Source organism: Melospiza georgiana, chromosome 1, assembly GCF_028018845.1.
Source record: "Melospiza georgiana isolate bMelGeo1 chromosome 1, bMelGeo1.pri, whole genome shotgun sequence".
NCBI classification, from domain to species: Eukaryota; Metazoa; Chordata; class Aves; order Passeriformes; family Passerellidae; genus Melospiza; species Melospiza georgiana.
Genome location: NC_080430.1, coordinates 146,604,500 through 146,623,208, shown reverse-complemented (window position 1 = coordinate 146,623,208; position 18,709 = coordinate 146,604,500). Strand labels below are relative to the sequence as shown.

Sequence of the window (18,709 nt, the reverse complement as noted above, 5' to 3'; positions counted from 1 at the left end):
GCCAGCTCCTGCTGCCTTGGCCACTGAGCATGTGGTGTGCTTGTCTTTGCTTGAGCACATCTGCTTTATACAAACATGCAGGACAAGTTCAAACAAGTAGGAAACAGGAGAAGGAAAAGGCCTGTTGGGTTGCTCCAGCTTGAGTAAGACTAACAGCTGTGCACAGCTGCTTCCTGCTCTCAAGTTTCCAGCACTCACACTGCCTAGGCTCAAAAATGTCACTTGATATTGATAATACTCCATGCTCCTTCAGTGCCCATGGAAATTTTCCCCTACCAGATACACAGAGGGATCCTACAGAGAGGACTTTGCAGAGGAGAGACCCACATCTCACAAAGTACAGATGGACCCAGATCAAAAGAGCCCAGCAGAACTCCTGGGATGGCAAGGAGTGCCAATCTGCACCCATGTTAACACTCCTGGCAGAACTATATGATTTTGCACAGAAACAGAAGCTTTTTTCCCAGAGCAGCAACAGGTATGGACCCTCTCTGCACACACAGCAGGGCTGCTGCTGCTGCATCAACAGGAAAAGGCAGAACAGCCCCAGGACACCTCAGCACTCACCAGCAGGTTACAGACACTCAATAGAAAGTTCCTTCAGTGAACAAATGGGGCGAGGTTGGTTTGGTTTTCCCCTTTCCTGTAGCAGCATCAAAGTACATCTGGGGCTGGTTTTCCCTGCACCTAGAGGGCAATGGGCTCTGCTGCTGTTATTTTCTGGATGGAGCTCAGCTAAACACAGCAGTCCCATCTGTTCTGGCAAAGAAAGTCTCCAGCAAAAACACAAATGGCTGTATGGGAGAAGCAGCAGAGAAGCGATGGCTGCAGCATCCTGCAAAATTACATATATCTGTGTGCACTCCTCACTTATCTCTCTGATGAATCAGTTCAGGGGCTTCTTGTGAACATAACAATGTTGCCATGAAAACACAAGACATTACAAGCACTGGGACAGTTGTTTTTTCTCATGAACTTCTCTTGAACTGAAACTGCCTAACTTGCAGTGCCTTGTCCCTGGTTCCCATCCATTTCTGCACTGCATGCAACACAGAGAGAGATGGGGGTGAAGAAAATGAAATCATCTGTTTTCACATGGAAATTCATTCTGAAATACAACCAACGTCAAGTTCTGTCAGCTAAAATGGTATTAACAGTTATATTTAGCCTGCTCCATCTCCTCAGCTCAGCATGGTTAACCCTGAGGCTCATGTTAAGCATTTCCCACATGTTCACAGTCTCCACAGCACCATGACCTCCAGCTGCCCTGCAAATTGCATATTACCTTATTCTGAGTGACCCTACACAATAAAAAGCTTATGAAGGGCAAAGATGGGCAGTAAAATTTGGAAATGGCAAACCAAAGCCATTGACAACGGCTGCAACAGATATGGAGTAATTCAGGGAATATTTAGCACTGGGATTGTGCACAGAGCCAAGTGTCTGGATGCAGCATTCCCATTTCTTTTTCTACACCAAGCAATGGGAAGCCCAGCAGCTCCATCATGGTCTCATGGGGACTAGGAGCAGGGGCTTAGGTCCCATGTGCAAACCCTAATGGGGTAATGAAGTTCAGCAGCCAACAGGATGCTGCAGCTCAGCTGGAAATCTGAGAAGCTTCGTAACATTCACAAGCATCTTCTCCATCACAGAATGCCAGAATGGTTAACCTTGGAAGGGAACACTCTTGGGGCCATCTGGTCCAACCTCCCTGCTCATCCTTCTGTAAAACACTTGATGAGCTACTTGACAGGGACAGATTTAAACTCCCCCAAGACAGGAAACCTTCAGTGCTTTTACTACTGTACAATATTGATCTGTAAAAAATTGAGTGCAATGGGGATGACACAATAAAGATGGGAATGTGCAGGAAATGGAGAAAGAAGAGAGAAGATTTCTCTTCCTATTTAATGGGGATTCTTAAGTCTTGATCTTACAATTAAATCCTTTCTAAATAAAGGCAAAGCACAGCTTTGCTGAGCTAGTGTGACAGGTGGTGATAATTATAGGTGGAAAAAAAGTCAGAAGCACTAGTTTAACTGTGGTACATGTAGCTATGGAAGCAAAATTATGTCATTCAACTTCTTCAGTGCTCGACACTTTGAAAGTCCTTTGGTGACAGGCAGCAGTCCCTGCACTGTGCTCTTTTTGAGGCACAAAATGCTCCTGAATGACCTCTGCATTCACTGCTCTCTGTGTAAATATATTCCATATTTACTAGCTAATTTAACTTTTCACAGGCTGAAAATATATAACTTTCTATCTGCATGGGAGCAAAAAATAGAACTTGCCACAAAAAGAGAAGGGAAAGTCAATGCCTTCTGTTCCCAGCTACTTCTGCAAAACCAGAAATTTTAGTTCTCTCCTGGACTAGACTTATGCATGTAAAACTGATTTTCTTGACTGGATCTACTTCTACCTTACAACTTTACAGAAGACAGGAGAGATTCAGTTCACAGGACTGAGAAGGAGAATAGAAAAGCCTATTTAGTCTTTAAGTGGAAAATACAAGGTTTTCAAATAAAGTATCTTGAAAGCAGCTCTTAAGCATAGATGGCAAACTGCCTGGGACAGTGACCTGATGTTTTCAATAAGTGGTGACGGCACTCTAGGCAAAATGACAGCCTGATGCTGCAGGGAGAAGACAGACTGCTGGTCTCTCTGATGGTTTAAATGGGCCTGCAAGGGACTCTGTGCTGCTGTCAGATTGCTAAACCAGCTCTTTCCAGACATGCAGTATGACAGATTCATAAATTTCTATTACAACTACCACCACCTTCTGAAAATTGCCAGTACTGTGGGAAAAAAAAAAGTTCCTGTCTCTCGGTCCTCTCCTCAATGGGATTCACATGTTATTCAGCATCTTCATCCCCAGCCCCCCAGGGGCTGGCCAATCATTTTAGCTTGGCTTTAACTTGCAGCTTTCTTTTATATCTGCTTAGAATGAGAAAATCAAGAACTTTCAAATGAAAATTCTTCGCATTCTACTAGTGGCCCAGCCATTTTTGGAAACATCTATTTTTAACCTCTGTGAGCTGGCCACAAATCTAGCACTGCTTGCCACTGTCATTTCCCAACAGACTCCCACAGATGTCAACAGAGGAACAGTAAAGAGGAGGGTGAAAAAAACCATCAGCAGCCTCCTGTCTGCTGGTAAATGTTGATGTATTGTATTGCATTCTTGTCTCCTGGACAGATGGTCTGCTTGCAGGAGCACTGCCATCCCTGTCCTTGATTTCTCCTCCTCTGCTGTCACCTTCTGGTGTTGTGTTTCCCTCTCTGTCTCTCTCTCTCTCTTATTTCTGGCTTTTTAGTGTGCTGTCCTCCTAGTCACCCAACACCTCACACAAAGTAGGGAATACTCTTGTACCAGTAAAGACACCAGAGTGCCTAATTTAACTTTGCAGACTTTGTGGACAACACAGGCAAAACAGCCACTCATGCCAATTAAAAGCACTTTGGAAAGAGACAATCTTCAGCTACAAAAAAATTTGATTTTAATTACATCTCATACTTACAGTGGTGTCAGGAACAAAGATGTGCAGATACAGGCAGTCTTCACTGACAGACTCTGGTGGGGCCTCCCCATCTCCTGGCTGCCAACATGCTGCCCTAGAGACACAGATTGAAAAAGTCCCAATAAGAAAGACTTTTACTCTTCTTCCACTGCTGCTACTTCCTTATATTTTGATGCATTAGGTTAATAAAACCTTTAAATCTGTAAATCTTGATCGCATTTAAAAATGTGCCCACCTATAAGTTAACAACAGCTATGTGGGTTTGTATGAATGCACATAATGCATTGAATTTGTGTGCCTAGAACCACTCCTCAGAAACCCTGTCTCATTTTAAAAAACTTAAAATTGTGCTTTCAAAAAACCCACACTTTATATAAAGTACACAAAATTACCACCAGCTGTAAAGAGAGCAGGCCTGAGGCTCACAGGCAGTCTCCCCTCATACCTACAAAATCCACTCTTTTGCTGAAATGCTGGATATTTATTTACATTCCTAATAATCTGTGGGCTACATACATTTTGATTTATTTCCCAGTGGTCTGTGGGCTACATTTCATTGTGTTTAATTTAATTTCTAATGGTCTGTGGGAAAATTTGGTAACTTCAAAATTTTAATGCATTTTAAAAATCTCTTTGTTCTAAGAGCATAGCAGGCCATTAACAGTATCAATTAATGTTAAAAGTACCCTTCCAATAAGAATTCAGTAGCCAACCACATAGAGAAAATTATTTTCTGGCCACCATCTGAATGAGATTAATCTGCTCAAGCTTATCAACCTTGAATCAAGGGGATGATTTTTGCTGTTTAGTGATAACCTACTTTGAAGCCAGTTCCTCTATTTCACAGCTTTATCCATAGCACACAATGAATTAGGAAAAAAATCACAATTTCTTAGTGAAGAAGCCAAAAGTGCTTCAGAAAATATGGTAATAGCCCAGAAAATTATTTCTAAATTATCATTTTTAATGTCCTTGCAAAATTTTGTCCTAGAGGTGTAAAGAAATTATTAGAAAACTACAAGGAAAAGGACCAGACTTAATGGAATTCTACGAGTTTTTTTTTCCATAAGGGGAGATTCATCTAGGATGGTGATGTCACTCAACAACTTTCACACTGACATAGTGGAGCACATCATCTCCAAAACAAAAAACTGCTGAAGCCACTTTTGGCAGAAAAAATACAAATTTCCAGGTAGGAAACCTGCCAGGAAAATAGGTATTACATTATTAATCATGCAGCTTTCCACAGGGCAGCAGAGATCACCTGTGACCAAGGCTTTTTTTGACCAGGAGAAAGACTGCCACCTGCTGAAGCACAGGAGCTGGAGACTCCAATAGCTAGCTGCTGGTTTTGGTTGGGTTGGGTTGGTTTTTTCAAGTTTTTAAAGTCTTTTATCAAGTCCAAGGTGATAAATAAATATTTCTGTTCCATCAGTAATGGCACTGTGCTAATGTGAATTTCTTGTATATATTTAGCATCAAAACAGAATATATATAATCCTAAAAAAATCAACACTTTCTATACATAAAGTGAGGCCTCTCCAATTCCCCAAGTGTTAACTCAAATAACTGCCTTTTTAACTTTAAATAAATAATAGAAGATAATGGCCAAATTCTTCATTGGACTAAGCAAGAATCGTGGATTCAAAAGACAGGAACAGATTGACAAAGGTCCCCAAATTGTTTTGAAAATCTCAGCCAGGTTGCTCACTGAAACCCTGGGTCTTCAAGGGGAGATCACAGAGGCAGGTGAGTCTAACTAAGCCCTACAAGACACCTCACTGTGGCTCAGGCACCAAGAGCTGTTGCTGTGTGTGCTAAAATAATGCCACTGAACACCTTGGGAAACAAAAAGTCACATCCCACCAGACCCCTGCACTCAAGGCTGTGGTTTCACAACCCCACAGCTCAGGTGCATCCTGAAGGATGGGATAACCAAAGGCCAAATACACTTTCAAGTCCCCAGGTATTTGCCTTTTAATAGGTTTTGGACAGAAGAAATTGATTTTCTGATCTCTAGGACATCACCAGGCAGAGAATTTCTTTATGAGGCCCACAGCTTCTAGTTACATCAGTATTGAAGTGCCCCTTTTGAACGAAATGTGTTCAAATGTACAGCTTAGCAGGATCAAAACTGTTTGCATAAATATAATAAATACCTGTATAAATACTATTCAGAATGAAAATGAACTGACAGCAGACAGTTGGTAGGGCGTTATGCAGAGATTCAACAGAGTGTACAGGAATTTGACTTTTCTCTTGAGGTGCTTGCATGCTTTAACATATAGATGGAGAAATTATTCTCTTAGCTAATCAAAGTTTCTATCTGTACTCTGTAGGTTGCTTTAGAGGAAAGGACATGAATATTGTTGTCATCACTCCAGCAGCTTTCCCAGCCCTGGCTGGACCTGCACTCCTGCATGTGGGAATCCATAAAATCAGAGGTTTTGGGAAAGCTGCAAAAGGCAGGCCTCAGAGGTAGCAGAACTGTGATTAGAGCTAAGCAGTAGCCATAAGATTTGTCAGCAGAAAAATTATGTAAGAAGTAGAAAAGTAAGGCCAAATAGAACAATGGTCTGTGTATTAATGCTTATCTAGAATAACTCCTTAAGCTGCAGAAAAGTTATCTAGCAAGATATTAGGAAGTTCTAAGCTTAATACTGGAGCTAGAACCATTATTGTGTGTCTAGAACTCATCCTCAGAAACCCTGCCTCATTTTAAAAAGCTTAAAACTTTAAAATGTTCTTTCAAAAAACCCACACTTTACATAAATGGCACAAAATTAGCACCAGCTGTAAAGACAGCAGGGCTGAGGCTCACAGGCACAGTCTCTCCTGCACACCTACAAAATCCACTCTTTTGCTGAAATGCTGGTTATTAAATTTATTTAATAATAACAGTTTATTTCAATTTCTAATAATCTGTGCATTGTGTTTTAAGGTTTACAAGCAGGTATTGTGTTTGAAACGAGCATTGTTTTAACTGAAGGTATGTGTGATTACAGCGATTGGATGGATGGATTGGATCAATATGCTTTTGCTTTGTGTGATTGGTCAAAACCCTTTTAAAGTGAGTTGTAACATTAAGTTCTCGCTCTGCTGCCTGGGATGTGAGCTGTAGCACCTTCCCACTGTCACAGCCGTGCAATGAGGCTGATGCTGGACAATGCCTGCTGTGCTCAGGGTTCCTCACCGGGGCTCGGAGGCGTTCCAGGGCTCCGGCCAGGCCGGCGGCTCCGGGGCGCTGAAGCGCCGCTCGCCCAGGGGAGGGGCGGCGTAGGGGACGCCCAGGAACTGCCTGATGCTCCTCCATCCTGAGCCCACCTGGATCACCTGGGACCTGCCCAGCAGGTATCCCTGGGATGGGATGTACACTCTCGGGGTGGAATCCGATTCGGAAATGGGCTGGAGTAAATCTGTCAGAGGGTGAGCAGAGGAAAAATAATTTGTTTTTTCAAGTTAGGACCATCTCAGAAATGAAAATTAGTCCCATTTCCCATAGTTTTAAACTCTTATATTTAAAATTCTTGTAACTCTGTTATGTTTAAAATTCTCTTCTTTAAATGAAACACAGATACATTTACTGTTTACTTTTACTGTTTTCCCATAAATCAGTTCATTAAAACGCAGAGAAGTGACACCTCCTGCTATTTTTCTCCTAAAACAATGTATTGGATAGACAGGAACAAAATTCAACGTCATGGGACTAAAACCAAACCTGTAACGAACAATAAACACACAAGTTTTGAGTCTCAGTTTGTGATTTTTTTTTTACTTGGCAATGGTAAAATGCTTTTTCTCTCATTGAGTTTGAACCTCAAAAGTTCTCATTGACTTCACAGAATTTCAGTGAAAAGGAAAATTTTCTTCCTTTCCCTCTTATTGTTGCCTGGGCTCTAATTACCTTTAATAAATAAAATAATCAGTATTACATAAAAGAAAGTAGTCTCTTTAAAAATCAAGGGGAATAAACCAAACAAAACCTATACTTTCAAACAAGTATGTAACCAAACAACAGAACTGTTACTTATCTACACTGTCTACACAACTTCTTTTTCTCTCTAAACATTTTTCACTTATTTAAAATATTATTTTATCCTGTTTAGGGAGCAGGGATATCTGTTTGGTTTTTTTGTTTTCTCTAGAGATTGTCCTTAATACTTTCAGGTGACAGTGGCTTTTCAACACTCCTAGTGTTATTCTCCCAGCTTAAAAGGAAGAGCATATCAAAGCATCTTCTGCAGATGAAAAGCTGAGTTGGACTTGTATTATGTTGTTGTTTGGTTTCACTACTCTGCACTTTCAAAACATCTTTCATAATCTAGACTTCCCCTGTTATGCCTGCTTCAGAACCAGAGGGTAACACTATGATTTCACGCATTTTTAAAACAGTATTTGGGGACAATTTTCCCATTCCCTTGGCTGTTACTCCTCTGAAACAGCCATGGACAAGTGTCTAGGAGACCTCCATGCTGCTTTATGAGGTGAGGAATTCCTCAGTCCTCCATTCACAAGAATTGAGCACCACAGTTGAGCTCCTTCCTCCACAGCTCTGACCTGTCCTTACCTTGTCTCCTGTAGATGTAGGTAGCAGGTTCTTTGATTAAAACCCAGCAGTTGTGCCCTTGCAGGCCATGGGCACACATCTGAGTATCAGGGTAGAACATGCACCTTATGGCTGAAGGCTGGATCTCCAGTGTAACCACTGAGCATGACTGGTTCTTTGAACAAGCTGTGAGGTGAAGCATGAAGAAAAAGGGCAGGTCAAAAATGTGTTCTGACATTTTGCATGACAGTGTTACACTGTTCTTAAAAGAAAGGTTTTACAACAGGAGAAGCAACAAGGGTATGATGTAATTCAGAGTAATGGGACATAAATATCCCCAAATGCTCAGAACATTGTTCAAAATAGCCAAAGGACAGAAGCTTCTATTGGCTTTAAAAATGAATAATGCAGCAAAAGAACTAAAACTAGGTTTTAGAAGGAGAAAAACATCATCTAGTAAAGTGCTGATAACCTCATCTGAACTCTAACAGTCCCCAGTGAGTAAGTGGGAACTTTCCCTTATTTCTAGTACTCTGTGGCATTGAGGATTTCCCAGTCTTGTGAAATTAAAGAACTCTTCTGTCTGGTCAGGCTGTAGAATAAAGCAATTCTCTTTGCTGTCACTACAGCTCAATCCCTGCTTGCTCCTAGCCCTCAGTTAACCCCTCCTCTCACACCCCTGCCACAGGTTGCTTCAGGTGTTGGCAGGTGGGGTTAGCAAATATCTGTGGTTCTATAGAAAAACAAGACATCATTGCTTTAATTATTTGCTATAATATTCTCCCAGCTGTACAATGCCTGGAGAAGTAAGAGATCTCTGTGCCCAAGAGGTGTCAAAATTACCTAATTACTGTATTATATTACAGCATTTATATCTATTGCATCTATCTCTAAACTACTTCAGACCCCCTCTCTCAGACTAGGAAACACTGGGATAGTCTTTAAAGACAAGTAAAATCAGTATATCTATGTCAGAAGTGGGAAAGCTGCTCTTGGTTTTCAGGCTCACAAGCCAGTATTTTCTGTAAAGCTGTGAATGACGATTCCTTACCAGATAGGCAAAAATCTCTGGCAGTGGAGAAGTCATTAGATATATCTCTGCTAACATGCACAACTTCAAAGTGGGAGATGGATGAATCCAGGAGAACAGATGACATATTTAAGGGTTGCCATGCATCCATATACTCTGTAAAATGAACCATAAAAGAATAATATGACTAGAAGGAGAAGTAAAAATTTCAGAGGAACCTAATAAAGAGTTAAAAGCATTGGGGATTTCCTCAATGTACAAGTGTAATTTTCCTTTGCATCAACTGAGAATAAATTACATATTTAAAGGCCTTTAATCAGCTTGAAGGTCCAATCCCATGTTCAGAGGTCAGATATTAACTGGTTTACAAAGGTAAACAAGGTTTAGTAAAGTAAGGTTAAAAGGTTTAGCAAAGAAACAGACAAATCCAGAGCAGCTTTATCCAGTTTTGAAGTTAAATCCAACTGATTTAAACAAAAGGTTTCTGAACAGCTCTAATTACATTACAACAGGAAGAAGTCCAAAAAATAGAGAAAATTGAGGAAAGATACTGGTTTGAGTTTACTGTGCTTCAAAAATTATGAAGAAGACAAAAAAAAAAAAAAAGTTAGTTTCAAATTTACCATGACAATAGCAATTTCTATCTTAAAATAGTACTTTTTATCTTAAAGCAATATATATACACAAATACATGTATATGTGTAAATATAATCATGTGTATTACATATATGTGTATTCCCATACATACATTTAACATCTATGCACTTGTGTGAGCCTGCAAATACACACACATGCACTAACCCCGGTGTTCCTCAAGGACTGTCCTTCTGTCTCAAACTATATTTTAAAAAATACCACAAACATTCTTTTCTCATACACAAACAGATAAAAATATCTGAGAACTCTTAATTTTGCACACAGAAGACAAAACAGAAGGTTTGGGACAGAATGGGCCTTTAATTATTTTAGTTCCTTTCAGAAGTTCAATATGTTCTAAAAGCAAAAGGTCCTGCCTGCTGTGGCCACTGAGTCCCAAAGAGTAGGTTGGTGTTGCTCTCTCCATGTAATTGTAGGGTGAGGACAGAGCAGAATCAGCTGCTCCTTTGCTATTCCTGGTGAGCAGATCTTGCCCTTGAGTTCATTCACCCACACAGACACAAAAGTCATGACCTGTCATTTCATTAAACATTTCTTTTATTCTACTGAGAAATCAGTGACTGGCAAAGATGGCCAAAGCTTCCCCCTCTCAGAAAGACAGTTTGACCACAGCTCTCAACATGAGTGAAGGTTAATATGGTGTTGCACTGTGTCATGTTAACACCACAACCTTCCTGGAGTCACAGAGAGGCAAAGTCATCACCAGTGCTACAGATCAGGGGGGATCTGAATTAGTCAGGAGCAGTGACCCTGCAGCCACAGCTTTGCTTGTATGACAGACTCACTGCACTGGATTTTTTTCTTCCCTTTAAGGACTGATTACTCAATTATTTTAGAGGAACAGAGTGATTTTAGTCATGTGGAAATTACTATTTTCTGTATTGTCAATGGTTTCTCTTTTTAAAAACATCCAGTATGAGCTGTTGCATAACCTATGTTAGAAAACTTCAGCCTCTACATTTAGAGTGACAGTTTGTGGCACTTGTTTAGAAAGATACTTAAAAATAGACATCAATTTTAAGTGATGGAGAATTAACCATTACATCCTCTCCAGAGATTTTCTGCCTGCATTACTAGGTCCCCCAGGTCTTTCTTTTCCAGACTGAATCTTACAAATTTATGTTTTCAGTTTGTGTTTTGTTTGTTTTTTCTGAGGAACATGAAAAGCTTTCTTTTATCAATATGACTCAAAGTTTGTTTTTACAAGAGCAATGTTGCCATCCTGTGCTGTCCACAGTACCAGCAGCTGAGGTCCTACTGCTGGAACAAGCAAAATCTCTCTAGGTTCAAACACAAAGCTTCAAATTACCAGCTGTGGTTCTGTCAAAAGAGAGCCTTGTCTGGATTCCACTGTGACACAGAAAGTCTGGGTGCACCAGTGGTTTTGGAAGATATTTCCCCAGACTCTCTTCCCTGACTCACCAAGTGACCTGGGGCAAGTCTCACCATCCTCATTTGCCTCCATTTCCCACAGGCCAAACTTTCAGAGGAGACTTTGCTCTCTCAGGAAGGAAATTCAAAATTAATCCACAAAAACAAAATAAACTTTTTGGATTTTCACCTCTGGATTTGGATTTACACTTGAATTTTATCTCCTATACCTAATTTCACAAGCTAAACTTTCTACTTCTGCATTAGAAATTTCTTTTGTCCCTTTATCTGGGATAGAGTCAAGTCCATACCTTTTAAAAACATATGAGGCATACTGGGCATTTGCAGTCCATGCTAGGCATGGAAGAGTGATCACTCATGATGTAAACATCCACAGCTCATACATTCCTACCTAAACTGATTATTCATTGCCACAAATCTCACAGAAGTGACCCTTGCCATCTCCCACTGGGGAGGTTCTTTGGGTTGGGTTGGGATTTAGATTGTTTTGGATTTTTTTTTCATCCTCCATCCTGGACAAAGCATTCATTACCTCAGGTCATAAATGCTGAGACTCCCAGTTTTTTTCTTTTCTCCTTTTACTGCCCACCTGACTCCAGATGCAGAAAAATTAATGATTATTTTAACAAAAGAACAAAACTCTTTAACCCAGAGCCGTGCATGGCACCACTGTGGACACTGACAGCCAGCAGCGAGCTGCTAAAGAGATTTTGGATATTGGTTCTTCCCTTCTCCTGAAAGCAGATTTAGCAACACCCACAGCCACGACACCCATTTCATTCTGTGAGAAAAACACAACTTTCCATGGCTGATCTCAACTTGTCTCATGTGGAGACTGCTCTCAGGCAGAGCTGCAGCCTGGCCCTGTGCTCCTGGCAATGCACAGTGCACCTGATGGGCTGGAAGACATTTCTGGTTTATAAATAGGTTAAGAGCTGACCTTCCAACCCACATTTTGGCAAAGGCTTTCATTGGATAATTACAGCCCTCTGAATCCAGCCATCCCCGCAACTCTTATTTCAAAATTATAGATGTCCCATATAGAGAGCCTCTCTCTTCCAGATGTTCTTGTTTGGGTAGGCAAGGTTTAAGAATGGATTTGCAAAAACGCTCACATTGGCCTTACTCTGCTCCCACTGCAGTCACAAGAGCCCAAGACTGGAATAGATTTCCTGGCAAAGAGGTTATAAAACCCTTGCCATAAAGTCAACAAAAGTTTCATCACTAACTTCAGTGGAAGAAAAGAGGCATCAATTATGAGTTTGCTGTAAAATTTAACACTTGATCTAAGGAGACAGAGATACAGAAGTGCGTTAAAATAACAAGTTAAATTTAAAAGAAAACTTGTGAAGTTGAAGAGGTCAATGTGAGGTTAAGGAGGTACATAAATCAGACCTCTGGGTTCAGCATGCCTGATTTATGTTTGAAAAACAAATTCTGATCTTAATTCTGAAATTTGTGAGACATATTTAATACCCCTGACTCAAACCCAAAACATGCTTACAGACTGAACTCAGTGCTTTATACTCCTGGTTTTCAGAGGTTTTTTCCAACAGCTTGCTAACTTGTTTGTATACCAACAATCTTCAAAGCCAGCAAATCATCAACTCAGAGTGGACATGCAGAAAATATACTCTTCCTAAAATAGAACTACTTGTTTTTGTTGATCCATTGAGATTTGTATAATTCAAAATGAATTATTTTCTTTAAACTGCTGCATAATAACTGTAATCACACCTCAGACAAGTCTCAAAAATAACAACTGTGTATTTATGGCCTTTAGCAGGGAGCAATCTTGCTGTGTTCCTGTTAAATACAAGCTTTCTGTCTCCTTTAGGGGTGCCAATTATAGCAAATGATATAGTAAAGGTATTAAAAATGTACTAGGTATTTATCCAGGTTTAAAATAAACAGTTTTCAAAAGGCTAAAATTTTCATATTTACAAACAATAAAAATCAAACTAAAGACCAAAGATAGAATAATCCCATGTCAGGGATCAAATTTGCTGTGTGGGAGCATGGTAAATCAGTTCCCAAAAACGGACAAAATAAGGTTTTGTTTCACACTAAGGATGTTTCTGACAAATACTCTACATTATGGGAAAACAGGAAGATAAATGATGCTATTAATCACCAAAATCAGCTACACCAGCACTTGTACTGCTATCAGCATCTCTCTTGAGAATGGAAATACCCCATGGGCAGACATAGCCCGATGGGAAATTTACTCCCATGTTGGAATATCCTGTAGCCACTGCTCTGCTCAGTCCTGCCTCAAGGGAATGACTATAAATCACTGGGGGATCATAGGAGGCAGCAACAGGAAGGGCCTGAGATCATTGCATCCACATGCCTGGGTGGTTTCTCTGTCAATTACTTGATTTGCATGGAGTGGGAACAGAGACCACACGATCTGTGTGTACTCCACAGGGCCATGCAGGATCCACCCTGTAAGGGCCACTGCCTCCCAACAGCTGCCAAATCTAAGATAGATTGGTATGCTCTATTCAAAACTGAAGAAAAAAAATCATTAAAGTTTAGATAATTACTGTATTCAATTAATAAATCTCATTAAAAAGTCATAAGTCACCAAGGTTGCTCCTCCCACATACACAACAGTGTTTTCAGGCTCTCCAGTGTGCTCTAAGCACAAGTGTTCCTTTAGAAATTCAGGTAATATGTCTCATGGATTGTTTTGCTTCTTTCACACTAATTTGCAAACACATAAAAATTTCCAAAACTCAAAGTCTTGTGCATAACCTGCTTGAATAACAGCATTGCATGTTTGGAAAATAACAACAAAAAACATATAATTAAAAACCTCATTTTCTTATCTCTCCTAGCTTACAGCTGGCTGCAGGAAGTTCCATCTCAAACCTAATTATGAGACTTGGCTGCTTTCTCTTTATAAGACAGTCCAAGATGTTCACACAACTGAGCAGAGCTGTTTAAATACCAGCCTAAGTAAACCAAGACTGCAGGATGACATATGAGCATTTTCAGCATGGGCAGTCTTAAAATAACATCTGTTCTCCCATTGCTAAAGGTCACAGATTGTACCTGAAACTCCCCACAGATGGTTCCATGCTCAGTGTCATCACAGCACATGAACTTCTACAGGGGAAAAAATGCTCCAATCCTAACAAGCTGGACTTCCCCAGTCAGCTCAGGCTATCAATTTTTCAAGCAGCACTTGTGAGATCACAGAAACTGTGTGGAAATGACAACAGACCAGCAGGAGCCTGCTCTGCTCCATGCAAAAGATGCATAGAAGAAAATGGAAGTATTCATTCAGTTAAAGATGAAAACCATGCACTGAGATAAACACACTACAGCCTGGAGATGAGATGACTTGGAGAGTTCAGCCTTGCAGCAGAAAGGCTTTTGCAAAACTTGCTGAGGCAACAAAAATCAATGAGAATTCAGGTGAAAGCCATTGTGCACTTCACCTCCCTCCTGCTAGAGATCAGTGGGCTACAGGCACTACAGAGCACCAATTCCCTTTTTTCAAAGGCTAATGAATGTTAGAAACACAGTGTTGTTTGTAGGGGCAATAATTTGGGAAAAGCCCACTGGAGCCTCACGCTTTTGAGAGAAATCACAGGGCTGCAATGCACTGCTGGATGAACATTCTGGTACAAGACAAAGAACGGGAAGAACCCTGACCCTCTCCTTTTGTTGGGTCTCTCCCAGGACTGGCCTTACATAGGGAAGGGACTTTTCTTGCATCTCCCTAGTGGCTGCAGGCTGTTCTAGGAAAAGACATGAAAAGAAGTTGCTCCTGAAAATTATTTTTGTCATTGCAGATTCTCAACATTTTATGGCGATTATTGTTGAGGAACTTTCTCAAAAGCCCAGACCAGGGAACAGAAAGAAAATATATAATCCCCTCATCACCTTCAAAGGTACTTGAGAGTGGCCTCAGAATGACATTAACCAGCTCCCTCTGCAATCCTGGATTTGTATGTCCAGCTTGGTCCCTGACCTGATCCTCCTTCTCAAAGGCTAAAATTTCCTTGCTGCAAACTTCCCCCTGGTCTGAATATCCTGAAGGCTGGACTTGCCAGGAAAGACTGAGGTGAAAAGGCACCTTGTCCTTTCCCATCTCCTTTCTCATCCTGCCCCATTCAGCAGCCCCATATTTTCCCTACCCTAACTTTTGCTATCCATGTACTTGTAAAAACTTGTTGAGATCTTTCTGTTGCTTTATGGTCCTACAATGCCACCACCCTCTCTGTTGAGAAGAACAATGAGTAAAACAGGCAAAGCATCTACTTCCCACCAGGCTGAAAATAAGTCTGCTTGTCTGGGTTTCTTTAAAGCATGCTGGGGCTGCAAACACCACAGATTTTGAAAGGAGCAGCATTGTAACTGCAAATGGGAGGAAGCAAAATGCTGGACACTCTGTCCTGAGCGTTGCAAACTGGCTGATGCAGAAATGAGGCAGTCAGGGCATTAACTTTCAATGAAATGTAAGCCTTAATAGAGCTCCAGTTAACTCAGGCTCTAGATCGGACATAACATTAATTCACAATCTCACAGAGCCTTCTGGCAAAGTATGCAAATTTAAGTATTTTTCTGATCTTTTGATGAATAATTTCTATTTTTCATATGTATAGATACACTTACATTCACACACACACACATCTACTCATGGCAGTGCCCTTTAATCAGTGACATTTTCTCACATTCACCATCTGGCTACCACAGAGCAGACACAGTAATTTTTTATCCCCATGTACAAGCATTACCAAAATGTACAAAATTCAGTAAATGCTAGTAGCTTTTGTGTGATGCCCAGCTCTAAAACAATTTGTCTTCTATAGCACATATTAATATAACATACAATCATAAATTGTTTGGAAACAATGTTTTTGAAAATTTTCTAAAACCTCTGACAACACAGCCCAGTTCATAATCTGACGAAAATAAGCAGTCTGGTACTTTTACTATCAAAATGAGGCAGAACAAGGACAGATGGTGTCCAGGTGCATTTTGAGTGGGTTGCTCCAGTGATATCAGAGGCCCAAAGTGTCCAGGAAATGGGTGCTAATTTGACTCCTAGCCTGGTTGTGTTCTGTAATTAAGTGATTTCTCCTAAATACTATCAGTCCCCAGGACAACCACTGTAACCCAGAATCCTGCATCTCTGTGGGAAGCTTGGCTGGCTTGGGCTGCTTAACCAGAGATACCCATAGTTGTTCTGCATTTGGAAAGATGGCCTGGAAATGGATGTGTGTGATAGATCAGGGTTGTTACAAAGGATGAGCCCCTCACTTGCTGAGGCTGCTGTTCTGGGCAGCCTTAGAGGCAAAAGCAAACAGCAGAAAGACCCAATTTCCTGATTTTCTTAAGTGCTGCTTAAGGCACTGTTTTCCTAGATTTAAGCAAGCAAGAAAAACATAAAAGGAAAATTACAAAATTACTACTAAGCTTCTCTCTGGGAGGAAGAAAGCTTCAGTAAAGTTGTTTTCCAAATCCCAGGGGAAAAATATTCAGCATCCTTGGCAAAGGAGTTGAATTGTCCAACCTACAGGCCAGGCCTCCTCCACCACCTCCTCAAAGTGTTTCATACACAAATTATTTCTGCTTAACTACAAAGATAGGAGTTTTCCTTCTATTGCATTAAAATGATCATATAAAAATCACAAAGTTTTCTAAAAATAGACCAAACTTGATTATGACTTGTGGTTATGGATATATGAAAACACAGATCATATAAATTCTGAACGGAGTGTTGAAAATTCTTTGCAAATATCAAGTCCCCTGCATGCTCAGTTGAATAAAGTTTAAAGAAAGACAGATTCAAACAGATTAAATATTTGTTCAGATCAAAGGCAGAGATGGAAGTGACTTCTCAATTTCAGTATAACTGGAGGGTTAAATTGACTTTTCTAATAAACTATCAATTATTAGATAAGTCCATTCTCTTCCTTTCTGTTAGACACAGCATTTTTCACAGTGTATTTCTGGAAAGGACACTTCAGGGAAGCCTGCAGCTGCTGACAATTTGCATAGATTTTTAGGGGTCAGTAGACGCAAAGCCCTGAAAGAGAGCAGCTAAGTTTCATTTACTAAGAAGATCCACCCACTTTTAAAATAACACATATGAGGGCCACCAGATTTATTGTATCTGGAAAGTGAAGCAACATCCACACTCATAAATAACTTTTTTCATCAGTCCTGACAAATATTTTGTCTCATGTGGCAGCAAGTGTGAAAAATTAGGTCAGCAGTGTGGACATGACAGGTCTTTCTTTTAAATGATTCACAACTAATGAAAATGAGTAAACATCTAAATGAGTGACCTCATGGGGAACATTTTCATTATAGTGTGATTTTTCAACAATATAAACAAGATAGAGGATGAGGGGATTTTTACTGCTCTCTTTATTTTTTCGTTTTTGGTGGGGGAAGGTGGGGGGGAGATGTTTGGTTTTGGTTTTTGTTCAATTCATAAATTTACTTACCACTTTCTTGCCTGAAAGGTAAATTAACAGGTGGACACAGGTTGGGAATGGTGCTCTTCAAGTCAGCTAAAAGCAGAAAACAGTATAAATAATAAATAAACACTGAAAACAATAATACTTAAAGGTTTAAAATGCAATGTTACTCAATATTTCCAGCATTACTTCTCAGACCTGAATGTTGAATCTTCTCCCCACAAACACTAAGAGTAAGGATGCAAGGCTGCTTTGCTATCTAATCCTTTTGAGCTTGTACATGAAACCAGATTTTCCTAAATTTCTGTATTTATAAACATTTCTACAAATGCTTTTTGAGGTGCAGTTATGAACAACTCATTTCAGTATTTCTGTGTTTTTTTCTATGCCCCTCTCTGTATTTGGGTTTCTGCACCAGGAGAGAGACAAGATTCTCTCTGCTTCCAGCAAACTGGAATTTCTCAGAAATATGAATTATAAATAAGGCAGTTTCCTGTACAACACTTTCCAAATTGAAGTGCAAATAAGAATTTATCATACACAAAACTTCATATTCATTTCCATATAAAAAACTTCTCATTTGCCAATACTTCCCATAAATATTTTACAATCACAAATAATAAAAATGAAGCTTTCGCTGTGCATTCATATTTTGTAGAACACTTTGGCTAGTCAAACCAGTTACAAATTCTCCACTAAGACACAATAAATGACCATCCCTACAGAAGATGATGACAGATCAGATTTTCTGTTAACTTCTTCCAGTATGTATTTCCCATGCATGTAACTGATAAATGTTTCTAAAAACTCAGAGGTTTTCCCATTCACAGCAGTGAAGGATTGGGAAAGGTCTTATCCAAAAAGTCTTTGAAATTCTGCTTTATGTTCCTTTTTGACTGAGCTGCAGCTCTGACTATACAAAATCAAATAGCTCATGAACAGGGCTGTGCAGCAGATAGACACACATCAACTCAGCCTGTTATGAAACACAGAGACAGAAGTGCCTTCCTCAAACAAAACTGTGGAATACAGTCACAGACCCTGCATCATGCTAATATCCCACTGCCTACAGTAAATCACTCCTTCAGATTTTACTCATTTTTCTTTTTACCCTCAGAACGTT

General features: G+C 40.1%; 1 protein-coding gene across 1 annotated transcript in view; it reads right to left on the bottom strand.

The window, feature by feature from the left end:
- The window catches only part of TG (thyroglobulin), a 149,027-nt gene that overhangs the window by 69,861 nt on the left and 60,457 nt on the right, over positions 1–18,709 (bottom strand). Inside the window, exons 35-39 of the mRNA XM_058024912.1 lie at positions 17,614–17,679; positions 9,116–9,250; positions 8,086–8,250; positions 6,712–6,934; positions 3,519–3,612 (exon numbers count right to left, since the gene is read on the bottom strand). Coding sequence (XP_057880895.1) covers positions 3,519–3,612; positions 6,712–6,934; positions 8,086–8,250; positions 9,116–9,250; positions 17,614–17,679 — 683 coding nt within the window. The remainder of the gene's footprint in view (positions 1–3,518; positions 3,613–6,711; positions 6,935–8,085; positions 8,251–9,115; positions 9,251–17,613; positions 17,680–18,709) is intronic.